General features: G+C 45.3%; 2 protein-coding genes across 4 annotated transcripts; one reads left to right on the top strand and one right to left on the bottom strand.

The window, feature by feature from the left end:
• Nucleotides 1-5,419: 5,419 nt before the first annotated feature.
• On the bottom strand, nt 5,420-10,220 carry LOC123054639 (exopolygalacturonase). 3 transcript variants are annotated; one of them, XM_044478445.1, is made up of 7 exons: nt 9,918-10,220; nt 9,657-9,835; nt 8,259-8,324; nt 6,987-7,249; nt 6,735-6,872; nt 6,475-6,651; nt 5,420-6,359 (listed from the first exon to the last, which is right to left on the bottom strand). In XM_044478445.1, exons 4-7 carry the CDS (start codon nt 7,179-7,181, stop codon nt 5,622-5,624), a joined length of 1,248 nt encoding a protein of 415 aa, XP_044334380.1. In that variant the 5' UTR covers nt 7,182-7,249; nt 8,259-8,324; nt 9,657-9,835; nt 9,918-10,220; the 3' UTR covers nt 5,420-5,621. The 3 variants fall into 3 exon arrangements, with proteins under 3 accessions (XP_044334380.1, XP_044334379.1, XP_044334381.1); XM_044478444.1 differs by having other exon boundaries at nt 8,259-8,321; XM_044478446.1 differs by lacking the exons at nt 8,259-8,324; nt 9,657-9,835; nt 9,918-10,220 and having other exon boundaries at nt 5,420-6,364.
• Nucleotides 10,221-12,985: 2,765 nt separating this feature from the next.
• On the top strand, nt 12,986-15,675 carry LOC123054638 (autophagy-related protein 8C). The gene is made up of 6 exons (XM_044478442.1): nt 12,986-13,221; nt 13,430-13,482; nt 14,423-14,478; nt 14,572-14,624; nt 15,168-15,286; nt 15,376-15,675. The coding sequence occupies exons 2-6, from the start codon at nt 13,446-13,448 to the stop codon at nt 15,468-15,470; spliced, it is 360 nt and encodes a 119-aa protein (XP_044334377.1). The 5' UTR covers nt 12,986-13,221; nt 13,430-13,445; the 3' UTR covers nt 15,471-15,675.
• Nucleotides 15,676-17,154: the final 1,479 nt, after the last annotated feature.

Genomic DNA, 17,154 nt, shown 5'->3' with positions numbered 1-17,154 from the left:
GGCTGAGAATGACCTGATTGATAAAGGGGTCGAACCAGAGACATTGAACTGGCCAGACCGTTGCCGGACTTGGTTCTTCAGGGTTGGCGGAACCTTGGACCCTTTATTAGGGAAGTGCGTTTGGACGAACGAGCAACTGCGAATACCCGTCAGGAGGCTTCAGGAGTATATCGAGGCAGCGCAGCAAGGGACGTTCGTTCCAGACAGAGAGAATGATGAGCTCACAATGGCCCTCGGGAATCCTGAGCACCCTGGACGGACACGAGGCACGCCAGGCTTCGTTCCATGGAAGGCTGGGTTTCCGGACGCAGGCGGTTACAAATGCCAGGAGAGGAGGAAGAAAGTGGAGCATACCCAACTGCAGGCACTGCACGCAAGGGTACAAGCGATAGAGGAACGAGAAGCAAATCGCAGCAAACGACCTGTCGAAGCTTCCCCTGAAGCTACCCCGCCATCTCAGTGGAGAAGCAGTGTGGCTTCCACCGAGCAGCTTCAGCTGGAGCCTGTCTTCACGGATCCTGCTAGCTACCCCGTGGATGCTATCACGGAGTCTCAACATTGCCACCTTATGACGCAATGGATGAAATTGAAAGTCAAGGCGGTTGTTGGCTCTGTTTTACCTCCTGAGCCTGGCGCAACCTACCACTGCCGGCCGACTCTAGAAGGATATGCTAGGGTGATGGTGGATGAAATAACAGACGGATTTGAGGACCTCGAGCTTGACCACCCTACGGGTGATGGGGAGACTCGGCTGGGTTCTTCTCTGAAGACTCCATGCCTATGGCGGAAGAAGCTCATCAACCTTCCGAACTGGACGCCTCCGCCTCCTCCTCCTCCTCCGGCAAGTCAGGGCACTCCGCCTCCTCCTCCGGCGAGTGATCAGGGCACTCAGCCTCCTTCTCCGCCCGCGCCGGCGCGCCCGAGCAGCCAGCCTCCTCCTTCTCCGCCTCGTCAGCAAGGGCGGAAGAGACCCACCGCCGCTCCGGCTGCTCCGGCGTGTCGTAGTCCTTCTCCTCCGCCTCGTAAGAAAGGAAAGAAGACAGCCGCAGCCGCTCCGTCTGCTCCGGCATCTAGCAGTACAGCCAGAGGCGGGAGGCAATACAGATTCGATCCTTCTCTGAAGACTCCAGAGAAGTTACCATACGAGAGGACCCTGGAGGAAAACGCGAAGATCGTGCGAGTCGAAGTGATGAACTTCTTTGAAGTGGTGAAAGCAAAGAAACATCCACCTCCGGAGGAGAAGATAGATCCGGTGAAAGCGAAGCGCACTCTGGCTGCCCTGAAGAAACCACCAAAGTCTCCGCCGAAAGGCAACTATGAGCGCATTATTGAAAAGTCATTTATCAAAGCGGAGCGGTCGGGAAGTACTATCAGTGATCAAAGGTTAAAAGAACGACGAGCTGGGAAAAAATTGCCCAGCTCGAAGAACAAGCGAACCAATCGTGCCCCCCGCTCAAGGTGTCTAGCGATATCGTCGCTAATGATCCGAGGATGGTGCCCGGGTATACCAATCTTGGAGATTACCTGCCCGACGATGTACATTATGATTTCTTGGAGGTGGACGAACACAGATACGAGTACGGGAAGCCTCTCGTCAAAGATGAAAGCTCTCTAACAACGATGATGCGAAGATTCCATGATTGGTACATGAAAACCTGTAGAGAGTCTGGGGGAGGAATATTTTGACGTTGGGAGTTAAAAAGGAGCATGACCTCGTTGGAATTGATCTGCTGAATGTTCCATTTGAGGAGTTCTTCCAGTTTTTCAATCAACATGCCCTCGATAAATTAACGGTCACTTGCTACTGTCTGTAAGTACTACTTTTGTCATTAAGTCTCTATATATAAGTCAGCTCTTTCATTGCATGTATTTATAATTATCCTCACTATATTATGCAGATTGAAGATCGCCGAATTGAAGAAAAGACAAATCGGTGATATTGGGTTCATTAACACAAATCTCATAGATGCATATACGGTTGAATTTAAGGCCAGAGAGACCGAGGACAACTTGCTACGATCGTTGGTAATAAATGAAAACAAAGATATAATACTCTTTCCTTACAACTTCAAGTGAGTGTATATTCGGTTTCCCTTATTAGTCCAGGTTATAGCTAGTAATGTAATTGATGAGTTATGCATGCGTGCGCAGCTTCCACTATATTCTCCTAGAAATTAAGTTTGAGAAGGGACTAGTAACCGTCTTAGACTCGAGACGAAAAGATCCCAAGGAGTATGCGGAGATGACTGAAATGCTCGAGAAGTAAGTTAAATCGATCATTATCGCACCATATCGGCAACTTTGTTCATTTCCTGATATCAAGTAATTGTTTTCTTTGTCTAGCAGGGTTTGGACAAAATTCACCTCAAAAGCTCCGGGACTGCCGAAGAAGCTGCAATTTAAACACCCGAAAGTAAGTACTACTAGCATGTTCCGCGCATCTCCTAGTGATTCAAGCACGCGCTAGTTTCATCAATACCATTTAGCATGCTTGCTTATCAGTTTGATTGACCTCTATTTCTTGTAAAGTGGTTGTGGCAGGAAGCCGGGAATAATTACTGTGGATACTACGTTTGCGAGTCCATCCGCCACGATCTGTGAGCGGGCCTACTCTGACAAACAATATGAAGTGCGTAAATAATAATATTCACAATTTTATTTTATTACCATCATTTGTGTTGAGTTTCATTTATTCGTATATATGTATTGACCCCCTTCTTCAAATTAGATATTTCGGATGTGGGATGAACTCCTACCACCAGATCGTATGCGAGCAATTCAAGAGGAATTGGCGGCATTCTTTCTTGACCACGTGATCGATAAAGACGGAGAATACCATGTGGACCCTGACTTCATATATAATTAGGAGATTATATTGTAAGAGATCTTATATTGTATATATGTAGCCAATAGCGTCGGATAGATATACGAGAACTTGTTGTTCGACCAATCTCTTGGAGAAGGAGAGGTGGTCGATATCACTTCTCTCTGTATGCATATGTTCATGACGATCTTTTGTTTCCTTCATTTGCTTATTAGCTAGCGTGTCGAGTTCTCTCTATACGTATAGTACGTAGCGTCGACCAAGCACGGAGATAAGAGAGGACACTTCTCTCTATTAATTAGCTAGCTAACACAATATATGAAACACCTAAATTAAACCCCCAAAACCCCTAAACCACCCCCTTTCAGAAAAAAAACAAAAACCTCAGCTCCTGCCAGCTGCTGACGCGTGGATGCCTTTTGGTCCCGGTTGGTGCCACCAACCGGGACTAAAGGCCCTCCTGCCTGGGCTCGCCGCAGCAGCCACGTGGAGGCCCATCTGTCCCGGTTCGTGTAAGAACCGGGACTAAAGGCCTAGGGCATTAGTAACGACATTTTAGTCCCGGTTCCAAAATCGGGACAGAAGGCCCTTACGAACCGGGACAAATGGCCCTTTTTCTACTAGTGTTAGTCCAGACAACTTATTCATACGGTGTGCTATAAATTGGGAATGATTTGGAATGCCTTCTTATTGGTAGCCTATCACTGAGTAATTCCAATTTCTAGCAATAGGCACAACTTTTTTTTCCTTTGAGAAGGAGGATAAACCCGGCCTCTGCATCGGTCCATGACGTAATCATATATTATTAAGAATGCATAATCCAGCAACCGAACAACATCGAGCCAAAAAAACGAAAAGAAAACCGCCGCATGCCTCACAACAGTAACTCCACCAGATAGCCACTAACCCTATGATACAAGACAACATCAAAACGAGAATTACACAACTCATAGGCTACGCCTTCAAGAAGAAATCGATGTACATGCGCCGATGATGATGAGTCCAACACAAGGTTAAACTCCGGATTCTCATCCCCGAAGCCAAGCTTTAATTCATCACCTTCAGCAAGAATACGACGCACGCGTGCATCGACATAGCCTTTGATCGGAGATCTTGTCACTAGTAGAAAAAACTCCTTATAGGATTTTCCTATGTGTACAGCGTCTAGAGAAAACTGAACGCCGCAGCTAACTTGGACAAGTAGCAGCAGCGTCCGCTTTGCAGCCGCATGCCACAGAAAGAATATTTTTGGCAGCGTTCAGACTTCAGACATGACAAATGCTGTCAGTTTTGCACATCTAGGCCAACCATCAACCAAGAAGTTCTAGCTGCGTTCAAGCGAGTCAAACGTCGCTGGTAGGAGGTGTTTCCACCGGAGTGCATAAGTCGTCGTTGAAGCCATATGTACCATCAGATTTCTTCAAACTTCATTCTAGACTGTATACATCGGATTTCTTGAAACTTCGTTCTAGGCTGTAAGTGTTTTTTTTCCAGTCCAAACTCCAAGCAATCGTTTTTTGTGTTTTTTTGGCTGGGAGGAGGTCTAGAGTACAACTACTTCAGTTTTATGTGTGATGGACATGATGGTAGCAAAAGTTGTTCTTGGCGTGTATAAGTATCAGATTACTACAGTAACCTCCACCATTGGGTTGTATAAGTATCAGAGTACTCAGTATAACCTCCACCATTGGCTACCAGTTTCGCAATAGTTGCTATCTTGCAATGTACTTGGCTTGAAGCACACAAGGTTGAGTCCAATGTACTCAGTATAACCTCAAAGAAGAAAGCAATGATGGTAGTCTATTTTGCAAATTTGTTCCTTTGCCATTTACACGATCATGATTTCAGTCCAGTGTGCATGCTATACGAGAATGAGATATTATAATGTTTAGAAAAATGGAGACTACGGTGTTTCTATGCAAAATCAGTCTTCCCCCTTAATCATTCTTTGCTTTTATTTTCCTGTAGCAGTTTCTATATATGTATGTAGTGTAATTCCAATGTGCACATAATTAGCATCTGTCTTTCTCCGCCATCTTTATCGTTAAGAATCGCATTTATTGGGTTTACCTTGGGCACAACCGGATTACAGAAAAGGCATTCCCTGTGTTCTCGGTACTGTTTTGTTTCTGCTACAAACAGTCGGCTTTGTGATCCCAAGTAGTAATGATAAAACCTCCACAGATTACTACAGTATACAATACTCCAGTGTCTTTTTATTAACTTTTCTGTTCGATCACTGCATCTTTCATCTTTTTTAATGTACCCCCCAGATATGCGGGATCATCAGTGGCATGCTCTTCTCTCTATGTATTGTGGTTGAAAGTGGTATGCAAGTTGCACACATATTCTACTTGCACTTCCTGTACCCGGATATGTTGACTTGGCATGGCCAAGTCAGCGGGCGTCTGAGGGCTCGAGGTAGCGCCGACTTAGCCAACCTCAAGCCGTCAGATTCCCAGGATGCGTCACTACAGTGCAGCGCTACAATAACAGATTCCCCATTTCGAGCACAGAGCACACTGGTCAACATAAGCGCACTGATCGTCCACATAAACACAGAGCCCAGCCCACTTGTCAGACGATCGGGTTCACTGATTGTGCAACTAGGCAAGTACTCCGTAGATGCCAGCAATTGGCAGCTCCCTAATGCCGCACACACACAAAACATTCTAAGCAACAGGAAACAACAAATTCGTCTAGGAATTAGGAAACATTGATTAATTAGATTAGTAGAAGAAGAAAAGGAGAACTAAATTAAGGTCGCACCAGTATCCACCAGAATCAAATTGGCCGACTAGGCGCATGGCTCTGGGTGCTGGTAGCCAACGTACGTGGCCATGGCGTTCTCGCACTTCGACGAGGAGCCTCCCTCTCCCATGTACTTCAGGTCGACGTCCTGCAGCACGACGCCCTGGCACGGCACGCCGCACCGGAGCAGCACGGCCACCGGCATCGACGACGTCCCCTTGATGTTCTTGAACGTGATGTCCTTGAGGATGACCCCGGAGACGTGCTTGTGCTCGCAGTCGTAGTAAGGGCAGTACTTCTGGTCGATGATGATGGGGTTCTGCACGTCCTTCATGATCATGTTCTCGAACAGCATGTGCGCGGCAAGGCTCTTGGTAGGGGAGTTCTCCCACGTCTTGATCCGGACGCCGTTCATGGTGCCCTCGAAGGTCATGTCCCTGACGTGGACGCGGGTGACGTCGCCCTCGCCCACGTACCGTCCAAGGCTGCCGATGCTCATGCCGTGCCCCGGGCCGCAGTGGACGCGGGCGATGTCGATGTTGTCGCTCCCCTGGCCGATGGAGATGCAGTCGTCTCCTGTGCTGATATGGGTGTCGGAGATCACCACACCCGTGCTTCGCTCGATGTGGATGCCATCTGTGTTTGGGCTGTTCACGGGCGCGTTGATCTGGATGTTGATCAACTTCATATTCTTACTCTGCAGCAGTGCGATGTGGAAGAACTTGCTGTTTACCGACTTGATGTCGCGCACCACCGTGTTCTGGTTGTTCACGAACAGCACGCTCTGCACTCCAGCAATTTAGACATGTGGATCGTCACATACTTAGTGACTGCCAGTGAAGTGATCGAGTGCAAGATGATATTCGGCTTATGTGTAACAAAATCGGAAGGATACTCACAGTGGGGAGGACTTTGCAGTCCTTTCGGATGGGGCACTTGTTGAAGGGCCAGGAGGCGGCGCCCTGGCCATTGATGATCGCATTGTTCTGTCCGGCCACGGTGAGGTCTTTCACCCACCCGAACTCGATCCAGTCGTTGCCAAAACGCCTCAGATCCGTCGCCGCCTTGAGCGTCCCCTGCACAAGCATATAAAATGACTCCCCTTTTTCCCTGTCGTGTCGTGCTTGCACTGCAATATTATAACTGCACAACTGCTTGCCTGGAGCAAGAAGGTGATGGCGGAGGCTTTGCAGGGACCATGGAACTTCGTCGGCCCGATGTAGTACGTCCCCGGCGGGATCAACAGCGTCACCGTGCCAGATGCCCCACACGCTGCCTTCCATGCTGCCATCAACGCCTGCACACCAACACCAAGGTAGCGATCGATTTCAACATAGTTCGAGCGTGACAACAAAGAAAGAAACAAATTAGAACACCAACCAAGCAATCTATTGAGGAACTGGATACGTACTTTGGTATCGTCGTTGGTGCCGTTGCCTTCAGCGCCGAAGTTCTTGGCATTGTAGGTAGCCAAACCCCCATGGTACGACGACATCGGGAGTAGTTGTGCCACAGTCACATTCTTGGCCACGGCCTCAAGGCCGCAGCAGGGAGAGACAACACAGAGTGTGAGGATGACAACCAGCGGCGACGGCCACACCTCCATGATCGACTTAGCTAGCTAGTTAGCTCCTCACCCGTGACCTCAACAATGCAGTGATGGAGCCAGGATGTCTGACATGGGTATGCGGAGTTAATTTTTTTCTCTAGTGCAACAATTTAACACATAAAAGTTCACGACACCGACAATGAAATTGTAAATTGTTATTTATAGTGATATCATCTCAATTGCGAAATTGCTCCTTAAAATTCAATCAATTGATCAAACCTATACAATAAATAAATTAATAAATTAAGGATCATACTCTATTCTCAATTGGATGAAAATCTCAAAAATTGTAAGAAATTGAGAAGACCAGTTGAATGTCCATGAGTTGCCTTAGAATACAAACCTGTTGTGAAAGATAACTAAAGTCATAATCCGAATTTGTGGAGATTATATTTAACTTCTACCCCTCTTATGATCAACATACACCGTGACAACAAACCAAACTGTAAGATAAATAATCCAAATTTTTGGAAACATACTGTGCAAGTAATTTAATCAACAGAGTAATACTACTCTTTATAACCACACGTTGGAAACATACTATTCGGATGCAACCACACTTTACTACGTTTTTCCGCTCCTATCCAAGCTGCATGCTTCCTAGTTCCTATCTCAGCCAAAGCAACAAAGTCAGGTCAATTCTACTTTGATATTCCTAGCTGCATGTGAGTCTGAAGCCCAATATTCGATTGCCTTGTATGATAGTTTTTCAAGAGAAGCTTCATCATCACTTGTGCAGAAAGTAGAAACATAATATGTTAGTCAACATCCCTTGTAGCAGTGTAGCGTAATTTCACGTAGTGATACGCTACTACTTACTGCATAGTCAGCAAGAGAAACATAATAGGGAACTGATGCCTTGAACCCTCGTTTGATTATCTATATAGCACTCCATGACCAGGGAATAAATTGGTAGATTACTTGATTATAAGTTGTTGCAAAATTTCTTGAGTGTGCTAACTGTGTTAGCCATTTTATTCTCACTAATTATGATATAGCAGTGGTTGAGGATCATGCACATATATTTTGTTTTCCATGACTGGCAACAAAAACCACAAGAGATCTTGCACTCACCTTTTTGGAGGACTGGTTCATGCAGAATAGGATGAATATGACCATGCACACCTCAACCTTCCCCTGCTACCCAAAGAGAATTAGGAAGATCAGAACATCATTTAGGCAAAGTCCTCAAATAGACATTTACAAGCCCATGCTAATAATATTATTAACATATCGATCTGAATCACTCAAGTTTAAAGCATACTCTGCTTTATCATTTCGGCATATCGATCTGAGTACGATTTATATCTATTATTAGTGGATTGTGTTTTAACCTCACTGTTCTGGCATTTATATGTGGCAGCTATTTTACGAACATAGAAACATACCTTAATTAACATATGTGACCCGACGTAATGCATTTAATATAAAAGATACAGATGTACTTTGCCTTTTAGCACCCCTCACCAATTCATGCTTTTAAAGACAAGCTTTATTTGATATATATTTTCTGAAACATATGACACCTTCCTTTACAAATAGGAGCAGATGATACTCCTACATTAGGTATGATAATCGATTCCTTGACTTATATAGGTACTGCACCCCGTGGAGATCCTAATGGCACTGAGATATGTCTAAAAAGATAGGAAGGGTAAGCGAATGTGAAATTAATGGCAGCATGGATAAAGTAGGACCAAAGGTTTAGAGCTGGAAGAGTGCCGGCCAGCTGCTGAGTTTCTAGCTGCTAATGATTATAACACTGACCAAGTTCATGTTATTGTGGCATCTCTGTATCGAAAGGATGCAGAAGAGGTGAGTCTCACAGTACAGTACGCCCTTTAGCTCTTATGCAAACTTTATTTGCAAAATATTATATTACTTCCTCCGTGCACAAATATAAGATTTTTTAACTTTTTTATGAATCGGGTGTATATAGACACGTTTTAGTGTGTTTGTTCACTTATCTCAGTCCGTTATAGTCTATATTGAAATATCCAAAACATCTTATATTTGTGCATGGAGAGAGTAATAAGCTGTGGCAAATTCCTTATGCAGTTATGCTGTCATTGTGGCCAACCTGAGTATGAAATTTGTAGGACTCGACCATTAGTCTCTTACTTTTCTCATGCGTTTGCCTCTCTGCATTCAGACAATTGACAGAGTAAAGAATGCAACAGCAGCTCAGCTCGATGTTCAGATATTGGAAGTCTTTAAAATCTTGTTTCACAGGTATTTTGACTGATGTTTAGCTCTCTAGTGAACCACTACTACTACTTTTCATCATGATTCATACAGTGAGCACGAGAGGCCAGACTTGTGCCAAAAATAAAGCCATACTATGTTTCATTCTTATGGTTAATACTGTACTGAATGTTTGCAGTTCAAGATATACATTTCTGCTCTTTCTTGTGAAGAGAATGTATTGGTTGCTGCAGATCAAGAAATTAAAATGATCGGAGCTCCACTTACCACGCGGCACCGTGCGGAACCGGGAGCAGCACGGCGCTGGATCAGCTCAGCTCGGAGTCCGGCGGCGGCAATGGAGTTGGCCTCGGGCGCCGCGAGTATTGTGCGAATCCAATCCAGAGAGCTACGCGTGCCTCGCCCACGCCAAGAGTAAGGCAGGTCGGCGGGCTCCGGCCGGCGGACTCGAGGAAGGTACGGGAGGCGAGATGAGAAGAGAAAAAAAGGAGGCAAGTGAGGGGGACGTGAGGCAGGAGTTCGCAGTACCTCTTTGTAGTGGTGGAGGAGATAACCACCATGACTTGCTGCACGTTCGGCGGTTGCCATGATCGAGCTGACCGGCGGTTACCTGCGAGGTACGGCTCGACGACTGAAATCTGAGCAAGCGGATGGGGGAGGCGGCACTGGGTACGGGGAGGCATCGCGCCCGTGGTCGTGGGTAGCGGCGTGCTGGGAGCTGCGGGAGGCGGCGCGGCGGCCGGCGGCCGGCGGGGAAGGGATCGCGGGAGGAGACACGGGGAGGAGGCGGAGGGGAGACGAGCTTGGTGGGATTTTTTTTTTAAGGAATTCGTGGGATTGTCTTCGTTGTACACTATCCACTCGGTTTTTTTCCGGCAGAATGACTGTTCCACGAGTTTCTTTCTTGTTCAGAAAACGGACTTCAGCCAATAATGGCTGCTCCACAAAATATGTACTCCACTGTAAAGAAATACTTCCTCCGTCCCATAGTTCCCTCCATTCAAAATATAGTGCTTCCTCTATTCCTCCCACTGCAGTCGGTCTCGTTGATTAAATTTATGCTCAAAGTTGAACCTCGGAAAGCGCGGGCGCACTATATTTTAGAATGGGGGGAGTATAAGAGTGTAGACACTCTTGTATTATAGGACGGAAGAAGTATAACATAGGAAAATTTCTATGTCAATTTCACGTGCTTTCTGGAGCAAACAACATTTTTCAAGACACTCCATATGGGACTTGAAGCAACAGGCGACACGCGAGCTGTGGGAGGCCGCCAAGGCCCTTGCCATGAGTAACACAACCGACTAGGACACGCTGCACCGGCGCTTGCACTACCTTCCTCAAACTCGTCACGGTATGCATCCCATCCTCCCCGGTCTAATGCGGGCTGATTCTTTCTTAAAAGTAGATTGTGTTCGCTCTCAAAACAAAATCATGGTTATTTTTTATCCGGAAAAAACATGGTTGTTTTAATCTATGTTTCTCTTTGGTCCTACGTTGTGCATGCATGTGCGGGATGAGTGTGCATAGAATCTGAATTTTGCATGATCTCAATGAGATTATTGTGGTATGTTCATGTCAGGAACTTGATGTTTTTTTATTGGTTCGGCATGATTTGTTTTTATGCTTGGTGCATGAAATAGCTGGATACTGCTAAAGGAAATAATTTTCATGCACTTTTTAGGAGTTAGCAGAGCCTGTATGATATGTACCATAATTTTTTGATATGCCACATATGCTCGTGCCTAACAATCTTATCCACTTGAAACCATGTCATCTCTAAGCCCAAAAGTGTTCAGCCGAAGCTACAACATTACTACATAGGTAAGGTGAGGAGTATGTAATTAAATAGGTCTATTTTTATCAGGGGCTAAATTAAAATTGGTTGCTTCTTAACTATGCAGGGCAATGTATTGATATATCCATAGGGCATTTCTTCGGGGCTTTAAATGTATCCCTACACCGCATATTTTTCAGGTTGAGGAACTACTTAATATTTTTTTTCTTCTAAATTTAAGTCTACGATGGTTAGGCTGATATAACTGATTCATACTTCACTGCAACTTTAGACAGAGACTTGCACCTACAATTGTAAACGAGTTATGTAAATGCAAACTCTTGCATGATTAATTTTGTGCATAAGGCTGGTTCTGCATGCTTTATGTTTGGTAATAGTTGCTAATAATTATTTGCTCTTTTTTGCGGTAATTTGAATCCATGTTGTGTTACTTAGTGCACTTGCCCTTGTAATTTTTCAAACAGATCATGGCAATACAACTTCTTTGCACACTTACATATACTTGGTTCAAGCTTAAATTGAACTTTCATTAGTTCATGTTGTGACAGTTGATTCAACTTCTCTTTTGCCTTTGGTCTCTCATTGTTGGCATTGTGCTATCTTTTCTTCCGTTGCATCCCATACGCCCGTACCTAAAGATGCAATAGAAGCTTACTTTTTGGTGGTTGTAAGATTCGTTTTTGCATGCCACATTGTTAATTTAGTTAGAGCTTTTGAAAATGGCAATGAAAGGTAGTGATATGGACATCCAGGTGACGCATTGAACTACGAAATAAGCAAAAAAAAAGCTTTAAACGAATTACAGAGCAACCAACAAAAAAGGGCGTAGTGAGCATGTTTTCCCTTTTTTTACACAGTATAGACGCTGGCGCTCATACATACGCACATAGGCTCACCTTTATAAACACACACGCGCACACCCTACCCCTATAAACACCTTCGAGAGACTGAGTCGACATATTATTTTGAGATTGACAAAGTCACCACAGGTGCCTCCGTAGTCAACGGGAACATCTCCTCCCACTGAATGAATATCGCCGAAAAGTCTGAAATAAATGTAAAAAAATGCGAGTACCAATGCCAAGTTTTATGACTTAAACCCTGATGGGTTGATTCCACCACAAAGAACCTAACCATCTGAGGTAGGCTCATTTTACGTATTCTTTCACTTCTAGTGGACTACATAAGTAACATGGGGAAATGATCATGTGGAAAACAAAACATTGTTAGCCAATCCCATTAGCCAGGGGTTGTGTCAAAGGAATGATTATCTGAATCCAATAAGCATCTTTATAATCAATACCTTCTTTGTTATAGCAACACGAACATTTTTGTGTGAATATGCCATAGCATTGAACAAAATATGCAAGACTGATGAACATTTTTTTGCTGCTAAACACCATAAATCCTTGATTTTGTTTTTATAGCTCACAACTTGATGTATTTCATCACACACATTTATAAACATATACACATACTTCTCTATATGCACGTGTATTTTTTTCTAAACCTTTTTTTCTAAACCTTTAAAATTGATTTATGAAAATTTTAAAATATTGGGCTGCATGGAACCTGAGCCCCGAAAACCGCACACCGAGAAGCCGCGCAAACAAGCCACCTTTAATAACAAGACAATTCAATATGGTTTTCCCTAAAAAAATGTGCCACAACACAAAACAAACTCTCAATGTTCCAAGTTAGAGGTTTACACACAAAGAGAAGGAGGAGTTGGTCAACCCCGGAGGTTGCTTTCCTTTGCAAATTCGAATTGAAACAAAGAGATCGATGGCCACCGGCGCACGGTAGTTGGTTTCCGCTTCCGTGGGGGAAACGGAGGCGTACTCTTCCATTTTATAAAAATCAAGTTATCTATTTCGTTACGTTTCCTGCGGGTCTCGCCTCCTCCCTTTACTTAACCAACCCCCAATCCCCCACTCTTTCCCCAACCCACGCCCTCCCGTCCCGTCTCCCCGCCGCCTCCTCCTCCTCCGCGTCGCAAACCCTCGCCCAAATCCGCCGAATCCCGCGACCCAGGTGAGCATCCGCCCTGGTTCCCGATCGATTCCGCGTCGGTTTCCGTCGAATCAGGGATTCGACCCGATCGATTTGGCGTTCCGACCCGAATCATCGTGGGGATTTTCTAGGGTTCTTATCCGTCCCGATTCGGTTGGATCGATCGGTCGATCGGTGCGTGTTTTCGTGGCTGTGGTCTGTTGTTGATCTGGTGGCTCGGTGCTTGCAGGAACCAAGGTAGATCGATGGCGAAGAGCTCGTTCAAGCTGGAGCACCCGCTCGGTTCGTCTTGTCTTCTCATGCCCCCCCCCCCCCCCCCCCCCCCCCCCCCCCCTCTTTTCTTATGGAAGTTCCTCGAATTAGGGATGTTCGTCTTATGGAGGCTGTGCTATCTGCTGTATTATGCGGTTTTTTTTTTCGGTAGATGGCGAAATAGTATGTGGGTTGGGTGGTTGACCTTACGAACTATTGGAATAACTGCAAGTATTCATAGGATTTGGGTAGATGAGCAGTTATCTGCGTAATAGCATGCTAATTTGCTTCGAGGGGAGCTAAAACGAAAGCACGCTGAGCTTAACACAAAAATGTGCTTGTGATTGTTTTTGTAGCTGTGTGGCTGGATTGAGTTGATGGTCGCAATACATATCTCTGATAGTTGGATAAGCAATCCTAATCATGATTCTGATCATCATGCTGCATCCTTTAAATTAATCTGGGGGTTGATAAACTGGAAACGATTCTTTGGTGTAACAATTAATTTTTTTAACAATTTTGTTGGCCCTTCTGTTGCATTGTGTAAGAATAGGAACTTACAGTTCTATCCTCGAACACTGGTTGAGAGGAAGTTCTACGAGTTTTGGTAGCCTAATATCCTCCTTCTCGCTGGATATGTGTGAAAGGGTCCTGCAGTGAAATTGAGAGGAAATACTTCTGAGTTCTCTCTAAACGTAGACTTTTACCATCGGTTATTGAATCATTAGCTATTGACATGTATGTTTTACTCTAATTTTATGCCTTTACTTTAGCAGTTTTACAATTTCCATCACTTGTGATGATCTGCTAGTTACAGTTCTATTTGAACATTATTGATTCTATATCATAATATTTACTCTTGTTCTATCTGCTGCAACCTTGATCTTTAACTTATTCTGAGGATACATTTTCCTTTTAGTCAGTTCAGAAGTCAGTTCAGAATAAGATTTTGCTGTTTACTGCATTGCAGAGAGGAGGCAGGCCGAGGCTAACCGCATAAGGGAGAAGTACTCTGACAGAATTCCTGTAAGCTTATCCTTGTTATTACTGTTTAGTATAGGTTGTTTCCTTGCCCATGATTTGTTTGATCTAATATGTAAAACAATCTATGTAATGTAGGTGATCGTTGAGAAGGCTGGGAAGAGTGATATTCCTGACATTGACAAGAAAAAGTTAGTTCCGCTCAAACATTTCATACTATTTAACCTTTCTGTAGATTAGAATAACTCCATCTTCATTTCATGCTATTTAAACAGCTAGCAGTTGGTGTTGTTAAGGTTGTCCTCTAGGCTTGTATGAATCATTACCACTGTACGCTGTTACTCTCGCGTGTTCTTTAATTAGCATAGTTGCGTCACGGGTTCCTGCTGATAACTCATGGTACTTGATGCCATTAATTTCTAACTATTTCAGCAATAGTATTGCGTGTGGCCCATGGGTACTTTGTGGACACAATTTATTCCAGATGTTTCAAGGGCTGTAGTGATGGGGTTAGTACGGTCACTGGAAATTGGGTTGGTTCTTGCCGGTGTGGTACACCATTTGCACAGGCTTTTACTTAAACATCTACTATTGGAATACACATCTCTATGGTTCAAAAGCAGGGGATCTTTTGATGCATCAAAACTTTGTCTCATGTCACAGCAAAGCACAAGATTGGCCATTATTGACCGTCAGCTGTTCTATATTCTAATAGCCGTCACCCAACCATACAGGTACCTTGTCCCTGCCGACCTTACAGTTGGACAGTTCGTGTACGTTGTCCGGAAGCGGATCAAGCTCAGTGCTGAGAAGGCGATCTTCATCTTTGTGAAGAACACTCTTCCACCGACAGGTAGGGAGCAGCAAATATGTCTACCTTGTGTATTTTACCGCATGGTCCGATGTTCTAACCCAAAGTTCCTATTCGTCCTTTGTTTGCAGCTGCCCTGATGTCTGCCATTTACGAGGAGAACAAGGACGAGGATGGCTTCCTCTACATGACCTACAGCGGTGAGAACACCTTCGGATTGCTCTAGATGGCGCTGGCTGCCACGGCAATCGCTCTGAATGCCTCCTGTAAATAAGGCGTGCCAATCAACTGTGTATATATTCCGGTTTGCCTCGTCGTAGGATCTTTAAATTGCACAACCAAGAAAAACCTATTCGTATCCTGACTTATCCTATTTGAATGTTCTGACTTATATATATATATCAAGTAATCGACTCTGAAATTTGGTAAAATCTACTGCTCCTGCGTTAATGCATGCCGCTGTGGTTACTTGTTCACTGCTATTGATGTGATGTTTCATAGATCCGTGTAGATCTCAGCGTTGCCAGTAATAAATCTGGGCGCTGTTTTGGTGTAATTCCTTGACTAAGGTCGCCGACAGCATGCAGGCCTTTCGTCGCCGTTTAGGTTCTGTTGACTGGTGGTGTTGCAATGCAGCGCGAGAGGGTGTCAGGACGCCGCAGTGGTGATCCTTGTTCTTCTCAGCACCATTTTTCTAGCCTATGGGCAAGAAGTGAATTGCATGTACTCCATATGGTCCTGGGTACCTATGGTTATCCAAAGACAAAAGATTGCAAACAGAATCGTGCAATTCATTTTCCAAAACTTCAGTTGGCGGATTTGTTGCTGTGCGTTGATGACCTTTGGCCCGACCAGTCTTGTGGCTGTTTGCTAGGCTGTGTTCACTGTTTTGCTAACCTTAAACACCTCCCAACTAGGCGTCCGTTTCCAGCAAATCGCAAAAAGATGATTGGCGGATTTGGCTATGTTGAGCGCATTTATGACAGATGGAGCATGTTTTCTGCTTACGTGGCGTAACTTTTTGTGCCAGATGGGTTTCAATCTAAAGTTACAAACTAGTCCCTAAAATTTTATATAAACACCCCTGAATCAAAAAAATGTAAAATGCAATTAGCTTCGGATGTGCACAAAACATGTAGCACATTGCCCCTGGGCTCTGTTCGCTGGCTTCCCATGGAGGCTTGGAGTGGCAGTGGACCTCGCCGGCGGAAGGAGGCAATGGGAGAAGGGGGATGACAATAGGGGCGAGCCCAATTTGGATCTCGGCGATGACCAGAGTGAGCCGCTGCAAGCGCATGCTGTCCCGCTGCATTGGCGGCTGCTGAACCGTCAAGGAACGACAGCTCGCCCCTGTTGCTCCGGTCATCGTCCTCCCTATATCTTCTTCCCCAGGATGGCCCTACTGCTCCGGTTGCCGCCCCGACTGCCCCAGTCGCAGAGCACTTGTAGAGAACGACAACGACGACTCCCTATGGCGGCCTTCCTGCCGGTGCCGGGCTCTGGCACTGACCCTAGCCTTCTTTTCATCATTCCTGTGCCGTCCCATGGTCAACGGGGCCATGGACGTTGTAGCCCCGAACGCTCACCACGCCGAGCTGGCCGGGGCATTCCCGCCAGATCTGGTGCTGGGCGGGGATGGTGGAGGCCGATGTGGCCGTATCCGGCGTGGGGCATGACGGCGACGACCCGGGAGGGAGCAGCGGCGCCGAGATCTTGGGCATGCTTGCCTGTTGCGGTGGGAGGGAGGGTTGGGATCGAGGGGAAGTACGGTGGTGTGGTTCGATGGCCTGGGAAGTAAGGGGATAAAGTTGGGGGCATTTTTGCATTAAATCTAAATTGTTATGCCACGTAAGCAGAAAACAGAGCCCATCTGTCATAAACGGTTTTTGCAAAAAGATATGCTATATATG

The sequence above is a fragment of the Triticum aestivum genome, chromosome 2D (genome assembly GCF_018294505.1).
Source record: "Triticum aestivum cultivar Chinese Spring chromosome 2D, IWGSC CS RefSeq v2.1, whole genome shotgun sequence".
Classification (NCBI taxonomy): domain Eukaryota; kingdom Viridiplantae; phylum Streptophyta; class Magnoliopsida; order Poales; family Poaceae; genus Triticum; species Triticum aestivum.
The sequence above is the reverse complement of the archived record's forward strand: the minus strand, read 5'-3'. Positions and strand labels throughout refer to the sequence as shown.

Coding starts and splice junctions, on each gene's coding strand:
- LOC123054639 (XM_044478445.1), bottom strand. CDS start 7,181: ATGGAGGTGTGGCCGTCGCCGCTGGTTGTCATCCTCACACTCTGTGTT. Junction 6,873..6,986: donor GCACCAACGACGATACCAAA/GTACGTATCCAG, acceptor GTTGGTGTGCAG/GCGTTGATGGCAGCATGGAA. Junction 6,652..6,734: donor CCATCACCTTCTTGCTCCAG/GCAAGCAGTTGT, acceptor ATGCTTGTGCAG/GGGACGCTCAAGGCGGCGAC.
- LOC123054638 (XM_044478442.1), top strand. CDS start 13,446: ATGGCGAAGAGCTCGTTCAAGCTGGAGCACCCGCTCG. Junction 13,483..14,422: donor CAAGCTGGAGCACCCGCTCG/GTTCGTCTTGTC, acceptor ACTGCATTGCAG/AGAGGAGGCAGGCCGAGGCT. Junction 14,479..14,571: donor AGTACTCTGACAGAATTCCT/GTAAGCTTATCC, acceptor TATGTAATGTAG/GTGATCGTTGAGAAGGCTGG.